At 37.7% G+C, this 24288-nt stretch overlaps 1 protein-coding gene across 2 annotated transcripts in view; it reads right to left on the reverse strand.

The window, feature by feature from the left end:
• Positions 1-24288, reverse strand: part of NELL1 (neural EGFL like 1) — a 994502-nt gene that overhangs the window by 15462 nt on the left and 954752 nt on the right. For both annotated transcript variants that reach the window (XM_065936472.1, XM_065936471.1), the window contains one exon: positions 18732-18925. In XM_065936472.1, the coding sequence (XP_065792544.1) occupies positions 18732-18925 (194 nt within the window). The remainder of the gene's footprint in view (positions 1-18731; positions 18926-24288) is intronic.

The following is a 24288-nucleotide window of genomic DNA, read 5'->3' on the forward strand; positions in this document are numbered from 1 at the left end:
AGAATTCTGTGAAGTCACCTGGTCCTGAGCTTCTGTTTTTTGGGAGATTTTTAATCACAGCTTTAATTTCAGTGCTTGTAATTGGGCTGTTCATAATTTCTATTTCTTCCTGGGTCAGTCTTGGAAGATTGAACTTTTCTAAGAATCTGTCCATTTCTTCCATTTTATTGCCTTAGTGTCATTCTTATAATCCTTTGTATTTCTGCATTGTCTGTTGTAACCTCTCCTTTTGCATTTCTAATTTTGTTGATTTGATTCTTCTCTTTTGTTCTTAATGAGTCTGTCTAAAGGTTTGTCAATTTTGTTTATCTTCTCAATGAACTAGCCTTTACTTTTATTAATCTTTACTGTTGTTTCTTTCATTTCTTTTTCATTATTTCTGCTCAGATCTTTATGATTTCTTTTTTTTCTACTAATTTTGGGTGTTTTGTTGTTGTTGTTCTTTGTTCAGTTGCTTTAGGCATAAAGATAGGTTGTCTATTCGATGTTTTTCTTGTTTATTGAGGTAGAATTATATTGCTATAAACTTCCCACTGAGAACTGCTTTTGCTGTATCCCATAGGTTTTGGGTTGTTGTGTTTTCATTGTCATTTGTTTCTAGAAATTTTTTGATTTCCCTTTTGATTTCTTCAGTAACCTGTAGACATTTAGAAACGTGTTGTTTAATCTCCAAGTGTTTGTGTTTCTTACACTTTTTTTCTTGTAATTGATGTCATGTCTTATTGTGGTTGGAGAAGATGCTTGATATGATTTTAATTTTCTTAAATTAACTGAAGTTCAATTTGTGACCCAAGATGTGGTCTATCCTGGAGAATGTTCCATGTGCACTTGAGACAGTGTATTCTTCTGCATTTGGATGGAATGTCCTAAAGATATCAATGAGATCCATCTCATCTAATGTATCATTTAAGAATTCTGTTTCCTTATTAATTTTGTTTTGATAATCTGTCCATTGGTGTGAGTGAGGTGTTTTAAGTCTCCTACTATTATTGTTATACTGTCAATTTCTTTTTTTATGTCTGTTACTGTTTGTCTCATATATCGATGTGTTCCTATGTTGGGTGCATTGATATTTACAATTGTTATGTCTTCCTCTTGGATTGATTCATTGATCATTATGTAGTGTCCTTCCTTATGTTTTGTAATCTTCTTTAAGGTCTATTTTGTCTGAGATGAGGATTGCTACTCCAGCTTTCTTTTGCTTCCCATTTGCATGGAATATATTTTTCTATCCTCTCACTTTTGGTCTATATGTGTCTTTAGATCTGAAGTGGGTTTCTTGTAGACAGCATATATATGAGTCTTGTTTTTGTATCCATTCAGTCAGTCTGTGTCTTTTGGTTGGAGCATTTAATCTATTTACATTTAAAGTAATTATTGATACATATGTTCCTATTGCCATTTTCTTAATTGTTTAAGGTTGAATTTGTAGATCTTTTTTCTTCTCTTGTATTTCTTGACTATATAAGTCCCTTTAACATTTGTTCTAAAGCTGGTTTGGTGGTACTGAATTCTCTTAACTTTTGCTTGCCTGAAAAGTTTTTTATTTCTTCATCAATTTTGAATGAGATCCTTGCGAGGTACAGTAATCTTGTTTGTAGATGTTTCCCTTTCATTACTTTAAATATATCCTGCCATTCCCTTCTGGCCTGCAGCATTTCTGCTTGAAAGATCAGTTGTTAAGCATATGGGGTTTCCCTTGTATATTACTTGTTGCTTTTCCCTTGCTGCTTTTAATATTCTTTTTTTGTGTTTAGTCTTTGTTAGTTTGATAAGTATGTGTCTTGGCGTGTTTCTCCTTAGGTCTCCTGCATGGGACAATTTCTGACTCTTGGACTTGATTGACTATTTCCTTTTCCATGTTGGGGAAATTTTCAACTATAATCTCTTCAAAAATTTTCTTATACCCTTTCTTTTTCTCTTCCAGGACCCTTATATTTCGAATGTTGGTGCATTTGATATTGTATCAAAGGTCTCTGAGACTATCCTCATTTCTTTTCATTCTTTTTACTTTATTCTGCTCTTTAGAAGTTATTTCCACCATTTTATCTTCCAGCTTATAGATTCGTTTTCTGCTTCACATATTCTGCTATTGATTCCTTCTAGAGTATTTTTAATTTCAGTAATTGTGTTTTGTCTCTGTATGTTTATTCTTTAATTCTTCTAGGTCTTTCTTAATTGATTCTTGCATTTTCTCCATTTTGTTTTCAAGGTTTCTTGATCGTGTTTACTATCATTATTCTGAATTCTTTTTCAGGTAGTTTGCCTATTTCCTTTTCATTTATGTGGGCTTCTGTGTTTCTAGTTTGTTCCTTTATTTGTGAAGTATTTCTCTGCCTTTTCATTTTTTTTTTTTTAACTTTTTGTGTTTGAGGTGTCCTTTTCCCAGGGTTCAAGGAAAGTGGAATTCTTTCCTTGTAAAAGGTTGAATTCTTTCTTCTTTTTGGTTTCTACCCTCCTAGGGTTGACCCAGTGGTTTGTGTAAGCTTCCTACAGGGTGAGATCTGTGCTGAGGTTTTGTTTGTTTCTTTGTTTTTCCTCTGGTGGGCAAGGCTGAGTGAGGGGATAATCCTGTCTGCTGATGATTGGGTTTGTATTTTTGCTTTGCTTGTTGTTTAGATGAGGCATCCTGCACGGGGTGCTACTGGTGTTTGAGTGATACTGGGTCTTGTATTCAAGTGGTTTCCTTTGTGTGAGTTCTCACTATTTGATGCTCCCTAGGGTTAGTTCTGTGGTAGTCTAGGGTCTTGGAGTCAGTGCTCCCACTCCAAAGGCTCAGAGCTTGATCTCTGGTCAGGAAAGAATATTCTACAAGTGGTTTGTTATGGCATTAAGTGAGATTAAAACAAATATCCAAAAATGAGAAACCAAAGATAAACCCCAGACAAATGGCAGTTACAAAATCAGACAAATAATAATTAAAATATCTTGCCTGGAGAATCCCATGGGCAGAGGAGCCTGGTGGGCTACAGTTCATGGGGTCGCAAAGAGTCAGAGGCGACTGAGTGACTTCACTTTCACTTTCACTAATACACACATATACATATACACCCATGAGCAAAGTCAAAACAGTCCAACAAAAATAAAGTACGGTAGATTGACCAGGTGAACAAAGGAAATTTAAAATTATATTTGACAGTTAAGAACAAAACTAAGTAAAGCAGAAAATGGAAAACAAAACTAAAGCATGGTGCCAAGTGGGGAATAAAGCAAAGAAAATGAAACTAACAAATATTTTGAGAGGAAAGAAAGAATAGATATGGAAAGTTAAATGGAGGCAGCACTAGAGCCTGTAGACTGTGGGGTAGGGTCAAGTCTTGGTGCCAGAGTGATGACCTCTGGGATAGCTGACACTTATCATTATTCCATGAGGCCTTTGCCACAAGTGTCTTCCCACTCCTCACTGAGCCATGGCTAATCTCTGCTTCCCCAGGAAACCCTCTAACATTTGTAGGTTGGTCCAGCCAGGCTCCTTACTGGGCTTTGTACTGGGTCCTAATGTATGTGAAATCTTCTGTGTGCCCTCCAAGAGTGGAGTCTGTTTCTTCCAGTCCTGTGGAGCTCCTGCACTCAAGTCCTGCTGACCTTCAAAAGCAAATGCTCTTGGGATTCCTCTTCCCAATGACAGAGCCTCTGGCTAGGGAGCCTGATATAGGGATCCAAACTCTCACTCTTCTGTGAGAACCTCTGTGATATTATTATTTTCCAGCTTCTGGGTTATCCACCCAACACATATGAGATTTGACTATGTCATGAAAGTACCCCTCATACCATTTCATTTTGGCTTCTTTTTGTTTAAATGTAAAACATCATTTTGTGGGTTCTAGTCTAGTTAATTGCCATTCAATGGTTGGTTGTGCTTTTGTTTTTTTGTGATAGGAGGTGAGTTCAAGGCCTTCTACTTCGCTATGTCCTTTGGAATTGAGGGAATGCTTTTAGTTTGGATGCTTGCTGCCTCTTTCTCAGCATGTGCTGGCTGTTATCCCCTTGATATGGAGTGTGCATGCAGAGGCACTTGCGTGCTCCTGGGATATTGGGGGCAGCACTTAGTGCCTGCTTGCAGGTCTTGTAGCAGTGGCTGTGGCCAGTGCACTCCCAGGAAAGTGAGGGCAGAGTCTGGTTCACTTCTAATCTCATAGAGTCATGAATGCAAAAGATGCTTCATATGATTTCAACTTTTTAAAATTTCCCAAGGCTTATTTGTGACCTAGCATGTGATCTATCCTGGAGAATGTTCCATGTGCACTTGAAAAGAATGTGTGTTCTTCTTTGAATGGAATGTTTTATATGTATATATGTATCAATTAAATCTATCTGGCCTAATGTGCCATTTAAGACCTGTGTTTCCTTACTGATTTTCTGACTGGGTGATCTGTCCATTGGTGTAAGTGAGGAGTTAAAGTCCCCTATTGTTATTGTGTTAGTCAATTTATTCATTTATGTTTGTTAACATCTGTCTCATATATATTGAGGTGCTCCAATGTTGAGTGTGTTTATTTTCACAATTGTTCTATCTTCTTGGATTGATTCCTTGATCATTATGTAGTATCCTTCTTTGTCTCTTTTAACAGTCCTTATTTTAAAGTCTATTTTGTCTGATATAAGTATTGCTGCTCCAGCTTTCTTTTTATTTTCACTTGCATAGAATAGCTTTTCCATCCTCTTATATATATACCACCTTCTTCAACAGTTTTGAATATTTCCAATCATTGTTATCATTTACAATCAATTTAACATTTATGTCATGTCAGACATTGTGCAGCTCTTTTATATGTATTATCACCTTTAATTCTGATAATTCTATGGAATAGAAAATTTTATCACCATTTCTCAAACGAGGTAGCTGAATTAGAGAGCTAAGGATAATTTCTCAGTAATGGTCTGAGCAAGACAAAGTGAATTGACATTCATGGTCATCTTTGTTTTAAGTACTGTAGTTTTTAAAATGCAGCCTGATTTCAATATTTACTTCCTTACTTACTTTGGTTATGTCATAGTGTCGCCCTGTATTGAGATTAAGACAAAATGTCATGACCCAGATAATCACAATGGTGTGATCACTCACCTAGAGCCAGACATCCTGGAATGTGAAGTCAAGTGGGCCTTAGAAAGCATCACTATGAACAAAGCTAGTGGAGTTGATGGAATTCCAGTTGAACTATTTAAATCCTGAAAGATGATGCTGTGAAAGTGCTGCACTCAATATGCCAGCAAATTTGGAAAACTCAGCAGTGGCCACAGGATTGGAAAAGGTCAGTTTTCATTCCAATCCCAAAGAAAGGCAATGCCAAAGAATGCTCAAACTACCGCAAAATTGCACTCATCTCACACACTATTAAAATAATGCTCAAAATTCTCCAAGCCAGGCTTCAGCAATACGTGAACTGTGAACTTCCAGATGTTCAAGCTGGATTTAGAAAAGGCAGAGGAACCAGAGATCAAATTGTCAACATCCGCTGGATCATTGAAAAAGCAAGAGAGTTCCAGAAAAACAGTTGGTGATGGATAGGGAGGCCTGGCATGCTGCGATTCATGGGTCACAGAGTCAGACACAACTGAGTGACTGAACTGAATTGAACTGGATGTTAACTATAGTTTTGTCATGTTGTACATTACATCCCCAGCACTCATTTATCTTAGAGAAGTTTGTGCCTTTTGACCACCTTCTTTCAATCCCTTAGCATCCATCCTCCGCTTCTACAAGTCTGATCTCTTTTTCTATGTTTTCATTTATTTGGGCTTTCTTGATACCACCTCTAACTGAAATCATACAGTGTTTGCTTTTTTCTGTCTGATTTATTTTACCATAATGCCATTAAGATTCATCCATCATATTGTTGCAAATAGTAGTATTCATTTATTTTTTCTGGCTGAATAATATAATATTGTAACTACATACCACAACTCTTCACCATAGCACAAATCCTCATCCATTTATGAACACTTTAATTATTTCTATGTCTTAGCTATTGTAAATAATGCTGCTATGAACATCTGGGTGAACTTATCATTTTCAGTTCATGTTTTAATTTCCTTTGAATATACTCCCAGTAGTAGAACTGCTGGATCATGTGGTAATTTAATTTTTAATTTTTGGGGGATCCTCCATGCTGTTTTTCACAGTGATCATACCAATTCTCAGTCCTACTAACTGTGCACAAAGGTTCCATTTCAAGCCAGTATTTGTTATCTCCTATCTTTTTGATGATGGCCATTTGAACAGGCATGAGGTGATCTCTCTTTGTGTTCTTAATGTGTATTTCCCTAATGACTAGTGATGTTAATCTTGGGATGTCCTTGTTGGCCTTCCATATATCTTCTGAGAAATGTCAGGTCTTTATGCATATTTAGGTGGGTTATTTATTTTTATGCTATTAAATTGTATGAGTTCTTTATATATCTTAACCCGTTGTCAGATAGATGGTTTACAAATTTTTCTCCCAGCCTGGAGGTTATATTTTCATTTTGAGGATTTCTTTTGTTGTTCATAAATTTTTAGCTTGATGTAGTCCAAATTGTTTATTTTTGAAATTTTGTTGCTTGTGCTTTAGGTATCATATAAAAAAATCATTACCCATGACAAGAAACTTTATTCCTTTTTTTTTCTTCTAAGTGTTTCTTGGTTTAAAGTCTTATATTCAAATCCTGAATACATTTTTCTTTTCTGTGAATGATGTAAAATAGTAGCACAGGGTTTTATTTTCACATGTGAATATTCATTTATCCTTGCACCTTTTTTTATGTGAATAGAAAGTATCTCTTCATTGTTACTTGGAATTATGACATCCTCTGTTGCCCCGTGGCTTTATTTTGGGGCCATCTGGGAAAACTGATAAAGAGACAGAAACAAAAGGGATTCAGAAGTAATGTTCCCTGAACTCTATGATGAGAACTTCTTTACAAGGGTTTCTCCCCAGATATTCTCCTTGGAAAACAGCTATGGGTAGACAAATAGACATTTGCACCAAGTTCAGTTGTGGGGTTTTGGTTTTTCGAGCTACACATTAAATAATTTAGAATCAATCACTCTTTGGTTGTAATACAAGGTAAGCAAGTTCACCTTTAACCTTTTTTGGCATCTTGAAAATGGACCGATTGTGTCTACCTGGACCTCAAGGAAAAATCAGAAGGAACAATCTTGAAATCATTAGAGCTGGGGATTTTGCACATATGTGTTCACAGGACGTATGTCCATGATGTACTGGAAAACGCCATGCTAGTGCTTTTTCCTTCACACTGTACATCCCAGTGTACATGCAGGGTATAGCAGTGCATGGGCCAGTGTACATCCAGCATACAGTATAGGATTCAGGCCAGTGCACCGCTGAGGAGATCCAGTGAATATCCAGACACATTGGAGCACATGTGGATACACCTGGTGTACAGGTCAAGGGCACCCCCCAGTGTATAGTGCAGTGTACAGTCAAGGTGTTGTCCAGTGTAAACTCGTGTACAGGTCAGGGTCCAGTCCAGTGTCTAGCGTATGTCAGGTTGGTCCAGTATATGCCCACAGTCTCTTGCCCGTCTTCTCCATGTTCATAAAATCCTATGAATGGCTCTTACAGTCATTCTTGCAACAAATGGCAAAGCACAAATAATAGGCTCAAAGAAGGAAGGATAAAAGGCACAAAATTGAAGTAAACTGAAAATTGGATTGCTTGACACTGAATCCTGGTTAGTAGTATGCCAGTGGAGGGTCTTCTGAGATTACATATACATTTTAGGAGTATTTTTTTTCCATTTATGTAAAAACTGCCATTTAAATTTTAATAGGGATCACATTAAAACCAAACGTGCCTTTTGGTAATACTGATATTTTAAAACTATTAATTCTTCCAGTTTATGAATATGGAATATGTTCCCTTTATTAGTGTTTTTAATTTCTTTCATCAGAGCTTTGTAGATTTCAGAGTAGAGCCCTTTCACCTCCTTAGGTAAATTTATTCCTAAGTATTGTGTTTTATTCTATTATAAATGGGATCAATTTCTTTTTCAGAATATTCACTGTTAGCATACAGAAGTATGACTGAATTTGGTGTGTTAATTTTTAATCTCACGTTTACTGAATTGATTAGATCCTGTAAATTTTGGTTGAGTCTTAGGATTTTCTCTATACAAAATCATGTCATTGGCAAATGGAGACAATTGTACTTCTCCCTTTCCAGTTTTGATATCTATTACTGTTTTTCCACTCTGACGGTTCTGGCTAGGACTTCCTTTACCATAAATATAGACAGGGTGAAAATGAGTACCCTTGTCTTATTGCTGATCTTAGAAGAAAAGCTTCCAACATTTTAACATTAAGTATGATGGTAGCTGAAGTCTTATGTCATATGTGGCATGTATTATGTTGAAGTATATTCCTTCGGTGCCTAAATTGCTAAGAGTTTTTACATGAAGAGCTGTTGAATTTAGTCAAATGCTTTTCTGCATCTATTGAGATGTTCATATGGGTCTTTAATGATATAAATGTGATGTATCACATTGATTTGCATATGCTGAATCATCTTTGCATCAAAAGGATAATCCCACTTAGTTATGGTGAATGATTACTTTAATATGCTGCTGAGTTTTATTTGTTAGTATTTTATTGAGAATTTTTGCATATATACACATCAAGGATATAGACCTATACTTTTCTTCTGTACTACAGTCAGTCCTGTCCTGGTTTTGTTAAAAGGAAAATGCTAACCTTGTGAAAAGATTTTGAAAGTGTTTTCTCGTCTTTGATTTTTTGGGGAAGAGTTTGAGAAGGACTGGTGTTAATTATTCTTTCTTTCCTTCCTTCTTTCATTCTTCCTATTTTAGTTTAAATATAGTTGATTTACAGCATTATGCTAATTTCAGGTGTACAACAGATTCAATATTTTGATAGATTATGCTCCATGAAAAGACACTATAAAATCCTGCCATTTGCAACAACATGGACGGAGCTAGAGGGTATTATGTATGCTTAGTGAAGTAGGTCAGACAAAATGCTCTGTTATTAATTGTATGTGGAATATAAAATATAAATGGGTATAACAAAACAGACTCACAGATACAGACAACAAACCAGTAGTTACCAGTGGGGAGAGGGAAGAGCAGTTACAACACAGGGGCAGGGGATTAAGAGATCCAAACTGCTGTGTATAAAATAAGCAACAAAGATATATTTTACAACACAGGAAAATATAGCCATTATTTTGTACTAACTTTAAGTAGAGTATAATGTATAAAAATACTGAATTACTATTATACAACTGAAACTAACACAATATTTTATTTCAGTAAAATAAGACAATGCAACAACTCACATTTTCCCCTATGGATTCTCCACTACTAAATGTTTCTAGAAATAAGAATTCTACCACATGGGAAAATATTTGTTATTATTAACTGATAAATTTAAAATGAGCAAAAAGCAAGGGAAAAAAAAAAGAAACACAAAAACACAACCTTAGGGCTTGCACAGCCAACTCCTGACATCAGAAAACACTCTAGACAGGAAGGTACTGATAATGGTGCTGGTTAAGTTCTGAGAGCAAAGTAAAGCATTTTTATGAGTAGACTGCAAGATTCTAGAAATCTAACTCTACTCGAGCCCCAGGCACAGGTTGACTCACCCCTGGCCTTCATCCTCGGAATAAGTGCTATGCTGAGAACTGTAGGGCTTTATGGTCAGCTCTTTGCAGAGTGGGTTAGTCTCTCCTTACTTGAAGGAAATGCAAGAATCTTTTAGTTTCCCTACTATGGCCCTCTTCCTTAGTTTCTGGGTGAAGTCTTATATGAGATCAGATCAAATGGCCAGTATTCCAGACAATTTCAAGTAAGTCTCCCACATTTTACCCAACTTCTTTGTTGCCGTGACTATTGGGCCCTGACTATAATATGACATTGTGGGTGATGGGTTATGAACATGCATTTCCCAAACCATCCCTCTAATTCCCAGAAAAACTCCAGTTCTAGTTTTGCACAGTATTACACTTAGTTTCAGGATGAATGCTTTTTATTTTTTAATTCACCTTTCTTTTTAATTAAACAAAAATAACAAGAAAAACAAAAAACCTTCTGAATGAAGCACAGAAATGAAATCTGGCCTTTAAAGCTTTTCTCTTTCTCCCGCTGGATTTTTCAACTACAAACGATAGTAGTCTAACTAGCCAATCTGATCGCATGGACCACAGCCTTGTCTCATTCAATGAAACTATGAGCCATTACATGTACGGATACTCAAGACGGATGGGTCATGGTGGAGAGTTCTGACAAAATGTGCTCCACTGGAGAAGGGAACGGCAAGCCACTTCAGTATTCTTGCCTTGAGAACCCCATGAACAGTATGAAAAGGCAAAATGATAGCACACTGAAAGATGAACTCCCCAGGTCAGTAGGTGCCTTATATGCTACTAGAGAAGAGTGGAGAACTAACTACAGAAAGAATGAAGAGACGGAGCCAAAGCAAAAACACCACCCAGTAGTGGATGTGACTGGTGATGGAAGGAAAGTCCGATGCTGTAAAGAGAAATATTGCATAGGAACCTGGAATGTTAGGTCCATGAATCAAGGCAAATTGGAAGTGGTCAAACAGGAGATGGCCAGAGTGAATGTCGACATTTTAGGAATCAGCGAACTAAAATGGACTGAAATGGGTTAATTTAACTCAGATGACCATTATATCTATGACTGGGCAAGAATCCCTTAGATGAAATGGAGTAGTCTTCATAGTCAACAAAAGAGTCCAAAATGCAGTACTTGGTTGTAATCTCAAAAACGACAGAATGATCTCTGATTGATTCCAAGGCAAACCATTAATATCACAGTAATCCAAGTCTATGCCTCAACCAATAATGCTGAAGAAGCTGAAGTTGAATGGTTCTATGATGAAGACCTACAAGACCGTCTAGAATTAACACCCCAAAAAGATGTCCTTCTCATCACAGGGGACTGGGATACAAAAGTAGGAAGTCAAGAAATACCTGGAGTAACAGGCAAATTTGGCCTAGGAGTACAGAATGAAGCAGGGCAAAGGCTAATAGAATTTTGCCAAGAGAATGTTCTGGTCATAGCAAACACCCTTTCAACAACACAAGAGACGACTCTACACATGGACATCATCAGATGGTCATCACCGAAATCAGATTGATTATATTTTTTGCAGCCAAAGATAGAGAAGCTCTATACAGTCAGCAAAAACAAGACATGGAGCAGACTGTGGCTCAGATCATGAACTCCTTATTGCCAAATTCAGACTTAAACTGAAGAAAGTAGGGAAAACCACTAGACCATTCAGGTATGACCTAAATCAAATCCCTTATGATTAAACAGTGGAAGTGACAAACAAATTCAAAGGATTACACCTGACAGACAGAGTGCCTGAAGAACTATGGGCAGAGGTTGATGACATTATAAAGAAGGCAGTGATCAAGATCATCCCCAAGACAAAGAAATGCAAAATGATTGTCTGAGTAGGCCTTACAAATAGCTGTGAAAAGAAGACAGGTGAAAGGCAAAGGAGAAAAAGAAACATATACCCATTTGAATGCAGAGTTCCAAAGAATAGCAAGGAGAGATAAGAAAGCCTTCCTCAGGGATCAGTGCAAAGAAATAGAGGAAAACAATAGAATGGGAAAGACTATTAGAGATCTCTTCAAGAATATTAGAGAAACCAAGGTAATTTTCATGCAAAGATGGGCACAATAAAGGACAGAAATGGTATGGAACTAACAGAAGCAGAAGTGTTAAGAAAACACAGAACTATACAAAAAAGATCTTCATGACCCAGATAACCATGATGGTGTGATCACTCACCTAGAGCCAGACATCCTGGAATGTGAAGTCAAGTGGGCCTTAGGAAACATTACTAAGAACAAAACTAGTGGGGGTGATGGAATTCCAGTTGAACTATTTAAAATCCTAAAAGATGATGCTGTGAAAGTGCTGCACTCTATATGCCAGCAAATTTGGAAAACTCAGCAGTGGCCACAAGACTGGAAAAGGTCAGTTTTCATTCCAACCCCAAAGAAAGGCAATGCCCAAAATGCTCAAACTACTGGACACATCTCACATGGTAGCAAATTAATGCTCAAAATTATCTAAACCAGGCTTCAACAGTACATGAACCGTGAACTTCCAGATGTTCAAGTTGGATTTAGAAAAGGCAGAGGAACCATTTCAAAGAGATCAAATTGTCAACATCCGTTGGATCATCAAAAAAACCAGGAGAGTTCCAGAAAAACATCTACTTCTGCTTTATTTACTATGCCCACGCCTTTGACTGTGTGGATCACAACAAACTGTGGAAAATTCTTAAAGAGATGAGAATACCAGACCACCTGTCCTCCCTCCTGAGAAATCTGTATGCAGGTCAAGAAGCAACAGTTAGAAATGGACATGGAAAAAAAGACTGGTTCCAAATCAGGAAAGGAGTACATCAAGGCTGTATATTGGTCACTCTGCTTATTTAACTTATATGCAGAGTGCATCATGAGAAATGTTGCACTGGATGAAGCGCCAAGTTGGATTCAAGATTACTGTGAGAATTATCAATAACCTCAGATATGCAAATGACACCACCCTTACGGCAGAAAGCAAAGAAGAAAAACCTCTTGATGAAAGTGAAAGAGAACAGTGAAAAAGTTGACTTAAAACTCAATGTCGGGAGCCACTGGGGTGTACCCAAACCGTGACAAGGTCATGGGATGAGAAAGGAATCTGCAAGGCAACTCTTCCCCTCGAGGTTGTCCTGGGGGCCTGGTATGTCCCTTTCTTCTGTCTTGCTGTTGTTGGGCTTTCTATTAATTTTTGGAAATATAATATATAGTAATAAGGCCTCGCTGGAAAAGTCCAAGCCTTTCTGGAAATGCTCATGATTGCTCTGGCTCAGGACATGACCATAAACATCAAGTCAGAAAAGAAAAGGCCACAGGTATAGTTTTGCTGCCTGCTTAAAGATTATAATGTTCTAGAATAGAAAAGAGTAGTGGCATTTAGATTTAGAAGTAGATATACTGCTTTAGTTTACTTGCTCCTTGGTTGAGAGGGTTTTCATTATTGCTATTTCTTTGCTGCTATTTGTTCATTGATTCCCTTTCTTTAAACAACATGGGATATTATGCGTATTTTTGTAGAGTTAGGAAATGGGGTACATAGGATTTCAATAGAAGATTTATATAAACCAGCTTCACTGCCATTATCTCACTATTACTAGAGGTGTTTTGCTGCTTTAGAGGTGTTTTTGCAGTTTCAGGTAAAGAAAAATACCAGGGTTTTCACATGGTACTATTCTCAGAGATGTCAAACATGTTACTGTGATCATTCCCATGTATTGTTTTACTGTCCAAAGAATTTACACTATACCTGAGATTCGTAGAACATTGTATTGTTAGAATGAAAATGTTAGGCCATTGAGGCAAGAAGACTATGTACAGGACATTTAAGAAAAAAAACCTGTAATTGGAAACGTTCTAGATGAATACATAGGGGGAAAACATGGGAAAGAAAAATATTGACAGGAGCATGAAACCAATATCTGATGTAATATGTGGTGACTTAAGGGGGAGGTAACATTCATTCCATAAAAACTGAGGTATCCTAAAAATAAAAAAAAGCTACCTCTTCTACACAACCTTCTGTGTGTGTCTGTCTTCTTCTTCACCGACGCCACTCATCCCTTGGGTGTACCGGGGCCCACTGGAGCTGGACTCCAACAACTCAACATTCAGAAAACTAAGATCGTGGCATCTGGTCCCATCACTTCATGGAAAATAGATGGGGAAACAGTGGATACAATATTTTCTTGGGCTCCAAAATCATGGCAGATGGTGACTACAGTCATGAAATTAAAAGATGCTTGCTCCTTGGAAGAAAAGCTATGACTAATCTAGACAGTATATTAAAAAGCAGAGGCATTACTTTGCCGACAAAGATCCATCTAGTCAAAGCTATGGTTTTTCCAGTAGTCATGTATGGATGTGAGAGTTGGACTATAAACAAAGCTGAGTTCGAAAAATTGGTGCCTTTGAACTGTGGTGTTGGAGAAACTCTGAGTGTCTCTTGGACTGCAAGTAGATCCAAGCAGTCCATGCTAAAGGAAGTCAGTGCTCAATATTCATTGGAAGGACTGATGTTGAAGCTGAATACTTTGGTCAGCTGATGCGAAGGACTGACTCATTGGCAAAGGCACTGATGCTGGAAAAGGGTTGCAGGAGGAGGAGAAGGGGACGACAGAGGACGAGATGGTTGGATGGCATCACCAACTCAATGGACATGAGTTTGAGTAATCTCCAGGAGTTGGTAATGGACAGGGAGGTCTGGCATTTTACAGTCCATGGGGTCACAAACAGTCAGACATGACTGAGTGACTGAACTGAACTAGTGAGTGTAGCAGTGGTAGGTAAGGGTGTAGGTATGGGAGCAACTGTAAATCCTGTCTCTACTTGTCACTGGCACCTCAATTCTTTTTATCCAGGAAAATCTGCAGCTAAGTTTACAACACACCACTCTGAAGTTTCTTTTTCACCTATATTATATGGACACACATTGCCACAGTGACTGAGGTATATAATAGGTATAGTCTAAGTAGTATCTCTGTATTTAGTTTTGATCTCCCCAGTCTGTCCATCATGCTATTAATCAGACTATGATTAGGCCATATTAATCCTAAATGAAAAAAATCTCTCATGATCCTCAGCTGCTCACAGGATAAAGTCTACATTCCAAAGCTTGACTCTATCCCCAGGCTCATCACCTCTTATAACCTTCTCACACTCTTCTTGCTCCTCATAGTCTAATCTCATCATTCACTTTATATTTCCTTTAATATATATTGTTATGCTTCTGCTTCTTTGTTCTTGCTTTTCCTTCTGTTTGGAATTCACTTTCCCCACATCTCTACTTGGATAAATTTCTCATCCTTTAAGAATGCATTCAAAGGTCACCTGCTCTGTGAAATCATTCCCTATTCCTTTCTTCATTTCCCAGAATAAAGCATACTTCTTTTTCCTAAGTTCCCACAACAAATAAATTGTTCGTGACTCTACCATAACATGACAGGTGGTTAACTGTGTATCCATTTTCCCTTTCATCTCCATGATCATCAATATAAATGTAACCACTCATACTAAAGTGCTACATTTTCTGGAAACTAATAAACTTGAGACCTATCTTTCCATGTACTGCAGATAGAAAATAAAAGGTATCTCAATTAGGTCAGTGACAAATTTATGAAAGGAAAAGCCACAAATGGGTATCTATGAAAAGAAATTGGGCTATAAGTTAAGATTTAGGGATGAAGCCTAAAGAGAGAACCGTTTTTCACTCTGGGTTTCTGATCTGGACGAACATGCATCCCCCAAATTAGGCAATTGCCTAATCAGTTTAGTGGTCTTAAGGTGCACACAAGCATTGTCATTGTCAAGGAGGTACATTTCACCTAAATAGAACCCATGTCCATTTGTGCTAGCCTAGCTTTATCACTGAACTCCATTCAGCTGTGGATATGTTTCAAGGCCTCCTTTTCAATTGACATGAGACATTAGCTAACCTGATGTACTGATTCTCAAGGATGAAAGAACTCTGACCTTGCTTCTTTCAACAGTATGCCTAGACCTGTGGCTGACTTTTGTGATTCTGCTTGTGTGATTTGTTTATATTTTAATTGGAAACATCCAGAATATGATTAAAAAGCCAGCATTTCATAACTTAACCTTGATTTTACTTCTTAGCCTCTAAGATGATGCCATAATAATACTTCAACTACATGCTTAACTACTGGAAATATTTCTTATTAAATCAGAATAGACTACTTACAACTGAAAATAGTGGAAACAAAGAGGATTACAAATAAGTTCATTTTGGGGAAGATGATCTATGGAATTTGACTCAGGCATCTTGGTTCAGCTCCTAAAACCAGTTCTCCTTTCATTCTACAACCTCTTGCAAGCTGTGCTATACATGGGTAATTTTTATTTTTTAAAAGACTATGTATCAAGCTCTGCTCAGTACTTTATTCATACAGGAGAGGTAGTGGAGTACATTATATTAAGAGAATAAGATGACAGGGTTTGTTCCTTTCCTGTGGCAGTATCAGTCTAATTCCCAGAAGTCATCAGAGATACTTTAGGAGTCAGAGCAGCATAAATCAACTGTCTGCTGGATTTTTAGCACAGCCAATTAATGAGGTTTTGGAAAGATTTTAACGATTGCTAAGTGTCCTGCTTTATTATGGACTTAAATAAAACAACAACTGAAAAATAACTTTTGGTTTCATATTGGTCAAGACTCAGCTAAAATCCCTTGCCTGTTCTAGGTATCGGGGACATAGAAAGCCTTAAAAATAGTATGGGTCCAGGTTGTGAGCCTCCATAAAGGTTTAGTAAAGCAATATTTTCTAGAATAGAATAAGTAAAGGAATTCATCTTCATTTTGCTGGCTGAATTGTCAACCTCTCCCATAAGCCTTTCTCAGCCACTCTAACCCAAAACAAGCTTTTCCATCTCTCAAAAACTTTTGCTCTGAGTCAGTGCCACATGCTTAAATATTGTACTTTACAACCTGAAGACTGCTTGAGAGAATGTCCTTACACAGTCATTACAATAGTAGTGAGTTGAGCATTGAGCTCAATCCAGTTGGGTTGACTGATTACTTAACTGGTTTTATAAATATCAACAGATGTCATATATAGAGTTACAGGACATGAAGCAAAATGAGAAAACTAAGCTTTGGAGCAAACAAGTAAACTTCAAGTCCCAGCTTACAAATTTATAACTTGTGATATTAAGTGCACATTACTTGCCCTAAAAATTAGAAACTCGGTTTCTTTGTCTTTCAGAGTCATGCTATATTAAATGGGATGCTGTAAGTTATAGGATGCTTGGACCTAAATGTCCATTGACAGAGAAATGAATAAAAAAGATGTGGTACTTACATACAATGGAGTATGACTCAGCCATTAAAAAGAATGAAATAATGCTATTTGCAGCAACATGAATGGACCTAGAGATTATCAGACCAAGGGAAGTAAATCAGACAAAGAGAAATATCATATGCTATCCCTTATATGTGGAATCTTAAAAAGAAATGATACATATGAACTTATTTACAAAACAGAAACAGACTCACAGACTTAGAGAATGAACATATGGTTACCAGCAGGGAAGGGCCGGGGAAAGTGATATTAGGGAGTTTAGGATCAATATGTACATAATGGTATATTTAAAATCAATAACCGATAGTGACGCACCATACAGCACAGGGAACCTGCTCACTGCGATGTGGCAGCCTGGACAGGATGGGGGTTTAGGGGAGAAAGAATACATGTATGGCTGAGTTGTTTCGCTGTGCATCTGAAACTATCACAACACTGTTAATCAGCTATACTCCAAAATAAAATAAAAAGCTGAAAAAAGATTACAGATTTTGATTAAAATAAATAATAATAATGTGCTAGGAGAAAAGACAAATATAACACATTAAAAGTATTTGTAACCTATGGAACAATACATGACTAACAAAAAATTTCAGGATGCTTGGTATATGGGAGGTACTTAACGACTGGGAGCAACGGACCTAAGTCTAAGTATGGGGAACTAGGTTTATATACATTGGAGAAGGAAATGACAACCCACTCCAGTATACTTGCCTGGGAAATCCCATGGACAGAGGAGCCTGGCGGGCTAGAGTCCCTGGGTTCTCATAGAGTTGGACATGACCTAGCTACTAAACAACAACAACAAAGTTGTTTATATACAAGGAAGAATGCCGTTATGGAGTAAAGATCTAAACACTTAGTAATACAACTTTCCTAAATATGTGCCCCCAGGTCTGGAGGTGTGACAGACTGGAAGGCAGGTGAGTGAATTGGGTGACTTTTCAAGGTTCATTTCTACTCTGTTTCCAGGGAGGATGCTGGGTTTATCAGGAGACCAGCTCTCTACAAGGCTACTAAGCAAGTAACTTCTCACAGTTCCCATGCCCATAAAGCCAAAGATTAAACAGTCTCATCCAGACAGATATAAAAATACAATGTAAGAGCTACAGAAAACGTAATATCAAAGGAAACTGAATAGGCAAGATCAGCAAAAGAAGAAATAAAGCACAAGGAAATCAAACACTTTAACAGGCCCATTTTGCAAAGCATAAAGCAAAACTAGTTGATGACAGAATTTTATTTTCATAATCATTAAACTCACTTCCAAACAACTTAATGTAAGGAATTAGCCAGCACTGAGCATGACAAAAAGACATCCTTTATCAGACAGCCTCGTACCATCATTGCCATGTGTTTACAGCGGGTCAGAGGTTCACCTGTCTCTGGCCACTACAAGCCTCTGAGCCTTGCTGTTCTGAATGATGTCACCAGAAGAGTGAGCAAGTTCATGCAGGCGATCATTTCAGGGAAAGAGAAGCTTTAATCAGCAAGACTGTAAAAGTAGGAGATGAGGGCTCATTAAAGCTCTCACCCAACCAACCTTAAAGGCACTGCCGGCTCTCAGTAGGGGTACTCACTGGCTTCTCTGCCCTGCTGCCCCTGCGTTCAGCAGTCTCTTTGCAACCCCTACACCTCACCTCATTCCCAGCAAGTCTGCCTGCCACCCAGCATCATCATTAGCTGTAGTGGAGATTAGAACTGAATCCTTTTCAGGAACCACAGGAGACCTATGAATCAACAACCGGGTGGAAACAGAAGGGGAGGGAGCAGAGAGGGAAAGAGAGAGAGAGCAGTGACAGTTTTCACCGCACCACACCAGCCTCACCTTGCAGGAGCAGACGGAACACCTGTCTTCTTTCAGAGTCCACACCTGCCCATTGCGCTTCAGCCCTCCTTCATGCGGGCAGTCACCAGAGCAGGAGGGCCCGGAGGGACAGAGGCAGTCGAAGCCCCCTGCCAGGTTGATGCAGGCAGAATCATTCCAACAGGTATGGGTTCTTAAGGCACATTCATCAATGTCTGCAACAGAGAAAGCAGGGAGCTTTAGACTCTAGCCAAGATGATCACTAGGAAGTCATAATCACTGACTGTAACACTAGTTACCATCATCGAGTGTTTGCTTGTGTCAAGTACTATGCCAAGCTCTTCACGTGCCTGATCTCCTCTACTCGGCACAGTAGCTCTGTATAGGACAATCTGTTCTTATCTCTAGTTGGGAAATGATGGAGCTGAGGCTCCTGTAAGTTAAATAGCATGCCCACTGTCATATAGCTAATAAGTGGCCAGCCTGGGACTCAAACCCATAGCTGTCAGGCTCCAATTATTGAATTATTCAGGAGCAACCCTGAACTGGTTTCAGGAGATCCTCAAGAACTATACCATCCAGAGGCAATAAATACTGCTAATTCATTAACAGTGTGGAGACACCCCATGGAGATCTGGGTCGTTTACAAAAGGTGTGAATAGATGAGCCACTGAGTAGGAACAAGTGAGCAATGAGGGCAATCCTGAGCCAATTAGACTGCCCCCAGATCCTGGGGCCAACGTTGAAAGAAAGGGAAATAATTCTTAGAGGATGCCTTGCCTAATCAAAAACTCACCACCTTAATGACTAGCAGCATTTTTGCTCACACAAGAAAGCATCTTGAGGCTACAGCTGAGGTATGGCATGAATTCTGATGAAAGACACCATATATTTTGCTGTTTTTCACTGACAGTCAAGTATGGAAGAAACACATAAATAAAGTAGCCCTCCTAGACATTCAGAGCTCTGGTGACCTTAGCGTCTCAAACACTTAGCTATCCATCCCTGGTTGCAGCCCTTTTCCTGAACCGATTCCTTCACAAGCCAGCAAATTCCGTCTTTGAATAACTCTTTCAGAAATGTCTTCATTAAATTGAAATAAAATATATTATTTAGTAACTTCTACCTAGGTACCAGTTCTGAAATCACTCAAGGAAAGTCTACTTGATTTTTCTTATGACAGTCTTTAAAGTGTTTGTATTTGAAAACATGAGCCATTTGTCTGTCAGGTCATTTGTCTCCTCCATTGATTAATCTACTGACAAGGCCTTCAAATATCTTTCAGGTGACAATGTTGATTTCAACATATTTTTACCAAAAGTCTGCTCTGCACCAGGATTTTTTGCACACTGGTGCTATGAATGTTGACAGTGACTTAAAGATGCTGTCCTCATGTAAGTGATAAGGAGGAACACAGCAATATATATAAAACTGGTGGCAGGCTACTAATTGGTAGGCTTGACTCCTACTGTAGGTGAGAATAACAGTATAAATTAACTTACTCTTCACACTAAAATCCATCTTAATTGTAGGCATTTTTTTTGAACAATTATGGAACTAAGTTGCACACAAAAAAGTAACTATAAGTGGCATTTCCCCCTTAAGTACTCAAAGTAAAAATGTCCTCAGAGACATAAAATCAATTTTACTGCTATTATTGTGTGTGTGTGTGTGTGTGTGTGTGTGTGTGTGTATCACAGTTTTTCAGAGTTCTTTTTCACAAGTCATGTCATATGATTGCAGGATGGAAATAGATATTTTCAGTCTACAAAAGAAGAACTAAGTTACAGAGATGGCTAAATGGTCACACAGCTGGTATCTGTTAGAGCAAAGCCTGGGTTGGGTCTTTCAAGAGGTATATTTCAGTTCTTTCCACCAAACTGTGCCAACTCAATGCCTAAAGTCTTCTTTAAGCATACTAGAATAGTCTGTGGTTTTATCTACTAATTTGCCCTCTAGACATTGCAGTTCTTTCTCAAGGATAAAATCTTGTATGGTCCCTTTTCAGCATTTTTAGCTGCAATTCAGAGAATATGGTATAATTGGTTTGCTAGAATTTTAAAACAATAGTGACTTTAACAACAATGAGAAACAATGACCTATCTTCCCTTACTGGCTATATGCACTACATTGGTATAAAACTTGGCTTTACAGCCACAGTACAAAGTGGAGGATGTTAAGGAATTCCAACAATATTTCTAGAAACTAGTTCATTATAAGATTTATTTTTTTATCTTTGTTCTACCAATTGTAGCCTCAGTCAAAACATTGACTTAGTGAATAATTATTCCTCCCTTAACATTTGTGGAAATGATTCTAAATTATGCTATCTAGATTCCAAGTCAACTACATCAGACCTTAATTACTTCTTTATTACTCCTGGGTAACACATATGACCCTATGGTGCTCCCGCCTAGAAGCCTCTCTCATCGTCCCAGTCTTTTTCCTCTAATTCTTCACAACAAAAAGTAGCAATGAATGCGGGAGTCAGGTCACACATGTTTGAAACCAAACTGTTCCAATTAATTGGTGCTTATTATGTACTGGTCATTTTGTACATTACACTGTGTATCCTTGGTTACATTATTTAGTCTTTCTGACCTTCAATTATCAACTGTACAAAATCATACCCACCTACTCTATAGTCTTTTGAAGGTAGAAACATAGATAACATAATAAGTACTCAAAAATATTTGTTTATTTAATGAATATAAATGATTAAGACCAACTTCAAGCCCTACTTTCTCAGTTAAGTATCTTCGAATATGACTGTAGTTTAGAGTGACTATTAACCCTCTTTGAACACCCATTGCAATGATACTTAGTGGTACATGGTTTACTGTTTAGATATATGCTATCTTGGAACAATACTAAAGTGATATTTTTTGCATTATTCTCATTCCTATATTTTTGCTGAAAGTAACAAAACAGTGTCTTATATACTTCTCTCATCACATTTATAATCTGGTTTGTATGTCTGGAGATACAGATAGACAGTAAATTGATGATAGCTAACTAGCTAGGTGGCTCATCACTTATATAATCATAAAAATAAAACTCAGGTTTCTTTGAACTCAGTTCTGATTTTCATATTTCTCACCAGGACTATTGCATTAGCTTCCTAGCTGGTCTATACTGACTTCAACTACTTTTCAGTCATTCAGTGATTTTTTGATTGTGGGCAAAATATAAATATTTGGAGAGCTTTTAAAAAGTACTGATGCTTTCTAGTGGTGGCTCCCCACTAGAAATGGGCTTAATTGGTGTAATTTAGGATCTAGACATCTGGGCTCTGTTCAGCCAGAGGAGAATCATTGCTGTAAATACCTCTACAGGGTAGGGGTGTTGTATTAAAAAGCAAACCTGTTCATGTCATTCCTCTGCCACATCTCCGTGGATTTCTGATGCTTCTAATAGAACATTCAATCTCCTAGTATACACATAAGTCTTGGTTTGGCACTTCAGTTGTTACCTTCTGTCTCTTCCCCTTTCTCTTCAAAAGCAACAGTCATGATGTTTCGTCTGCCTGTGCCTTGGAATATGCCTTTTCTAATTATGGGAGTCCTTCCCTGCCCTCCTCATCTCTGTTTCTTAGCCTATATGGAATGGGTGGGGTGTAAATTAATTGAAAAGGTAACCTTTTCCCTTTCCTGTCTGCTATCTTGACTCTTGTGCATTCTTCAAAATCAAGACCCAGCATCACCATCCCTCATTCTGCAAGACGGTCACTATTGGCGTTTTAGTTTCTCTGTACCTTGCTCTGTACCCTTGCATTCATCTCTTGGGAGTTATATTTTAATATATCTGTGGCTTCATAGGTAGATGGTGAGCTCATTGAGGGCAAGAACTAAATCTTTTTCTCATTACGAAGTGCCAAAGAATATACTTTGGATGTGCAATGTATTTATTTAACTTCCAGGCAAGAATACTGGAGTGGGTTGCCATTTCCTCCTCCAGGGGATCTTTCCAACACAGGGATTGAATCTGCATCTCCTACATTGGCAGTCGAATTCTTTACCACTGCACCACCTGGGAAGCCCATGTAACTTACCTAAATCCAGGAATTTTACAGACCAATACAAGTATAAAAAACTGCTTTGCCAAAAGTTAGTCTTTGGGGTGTTCAATAAGCATGAGGCATAACCACAACCGTTCTCTTCAGGGAACACATCTTATTGTTGACTTTTCATCTGGGAAAGCTCTTGAGTCTAGTTCAAAATACAATAAATACGAAAAGCAATAACCACGCTAAAATAGGAAAGTCACCTTTCCTCTTCCCTCCATATCCCAGTTTCCTGTCAAATGCTTAAGGGAACAATGGCAGAGAAAGACCTATCAACAAATCACCCCAGGAACTGTCTGGAAGATTAATTTCAACAGAACTACAATGGCAACAAAAGGATCTTTAACTTATGGTCTCCTCAAAAATACTCTCTAAATTGGCAATTAATGCCTGGCTAGAGCATGCTTTTTTAACGTTTGGTTATTTTGCATTTAAGAAAGTTACAAACATATTGGCAGTGTTTTCCTCTCGTAAATTAAGAAACCTGAGCAAAAAGATGAACACACCTAGGGGTGTACGATAAAAACAGGGTGCAAAACCTGGATTTGCTTTTGCTGCTCCAGAATGAATGGATTTCACAGTTGAATATAGGACCATATTGCCTACAGAGTTCCATGTAATTGCTTTACTTATGACACAGAAATCTAATTCTGCTTCCATGCAATTTAACAGATTTATGGAAAGCCAGATGTTAGCAATTATGGAAACTGACATTATTCATATTCTTGGTAATACAGACCTGTTTGCTCTGCACAAAGCCAACTTAATCTATTATACATATCCCAAGGCATCCAAAGGAAAGAGGCACCCTATTTACATATTGCAACTGTTGTTCTCTGCTGAGCAAACACAAAGACAGTCACCCATGATACTTACCCAAATCATCAGACAGGCCTCTAATGACAAAGAGGCAATGAAACAAAATCCAGGCAAAATATTCCATACACAAATCTATAATCATTAAAATGCACTTTTTTTTTCTTATTCTAAGTAATGTCTGTCTGTGATTTCCTTTTGTTTCTCCCTGTAAATTCATTATTTAAAATGCTCCATGCTAACATGAGAACATTTTCAAAAAAATCTCATGGCTAAGCTTACATTAGAACTAATTTTCCTGCATTGACAGTTTCACAATTTCTGAAAGTTGTTTTATTGTAGTCAATTTTGCTTTAAAAATCTAGTTGTGCCTAGACAGTCTGCTTTGTTCTTTAATGTGAAGTTATGTTACTTGCACTTGGAAAAAAAAAAAAATCTCTTCAGAGATGTTTATATCAGTAGTGCTCAAACCAATCCTAACCTAGCGCCAAACAATTTTCCTAGCTTTCCAAAAAAAAGGCTCTGTGGAAGTTTTAATATTATAACAACTGTAATGGTACCTGCCTCAGGAGCTGAAACTTCTACAAGTTGATTTCAGAGATCAAGGGAAATATTTTTTCCAATGGTTTGGTACCATTAAGTCAGAGGAATGACCTTTGTCATTACCCCATCTTCTTCGTTGAATAACTTCTACAACAC

This window comes from Muntiacus reevesi, chromosome 5, assembly GCF_963930625.1.
Source record: "Muntiacus reevesi chromosome 5, mMunRee1.1, whole genome shotgun sequence".
Lineage (NCBI taxonomy): Eukaryota > Metazoa > Chordata > Mammalia > Artiodactyla > Cervidae > Muntiacus > Muntiacus reevesi.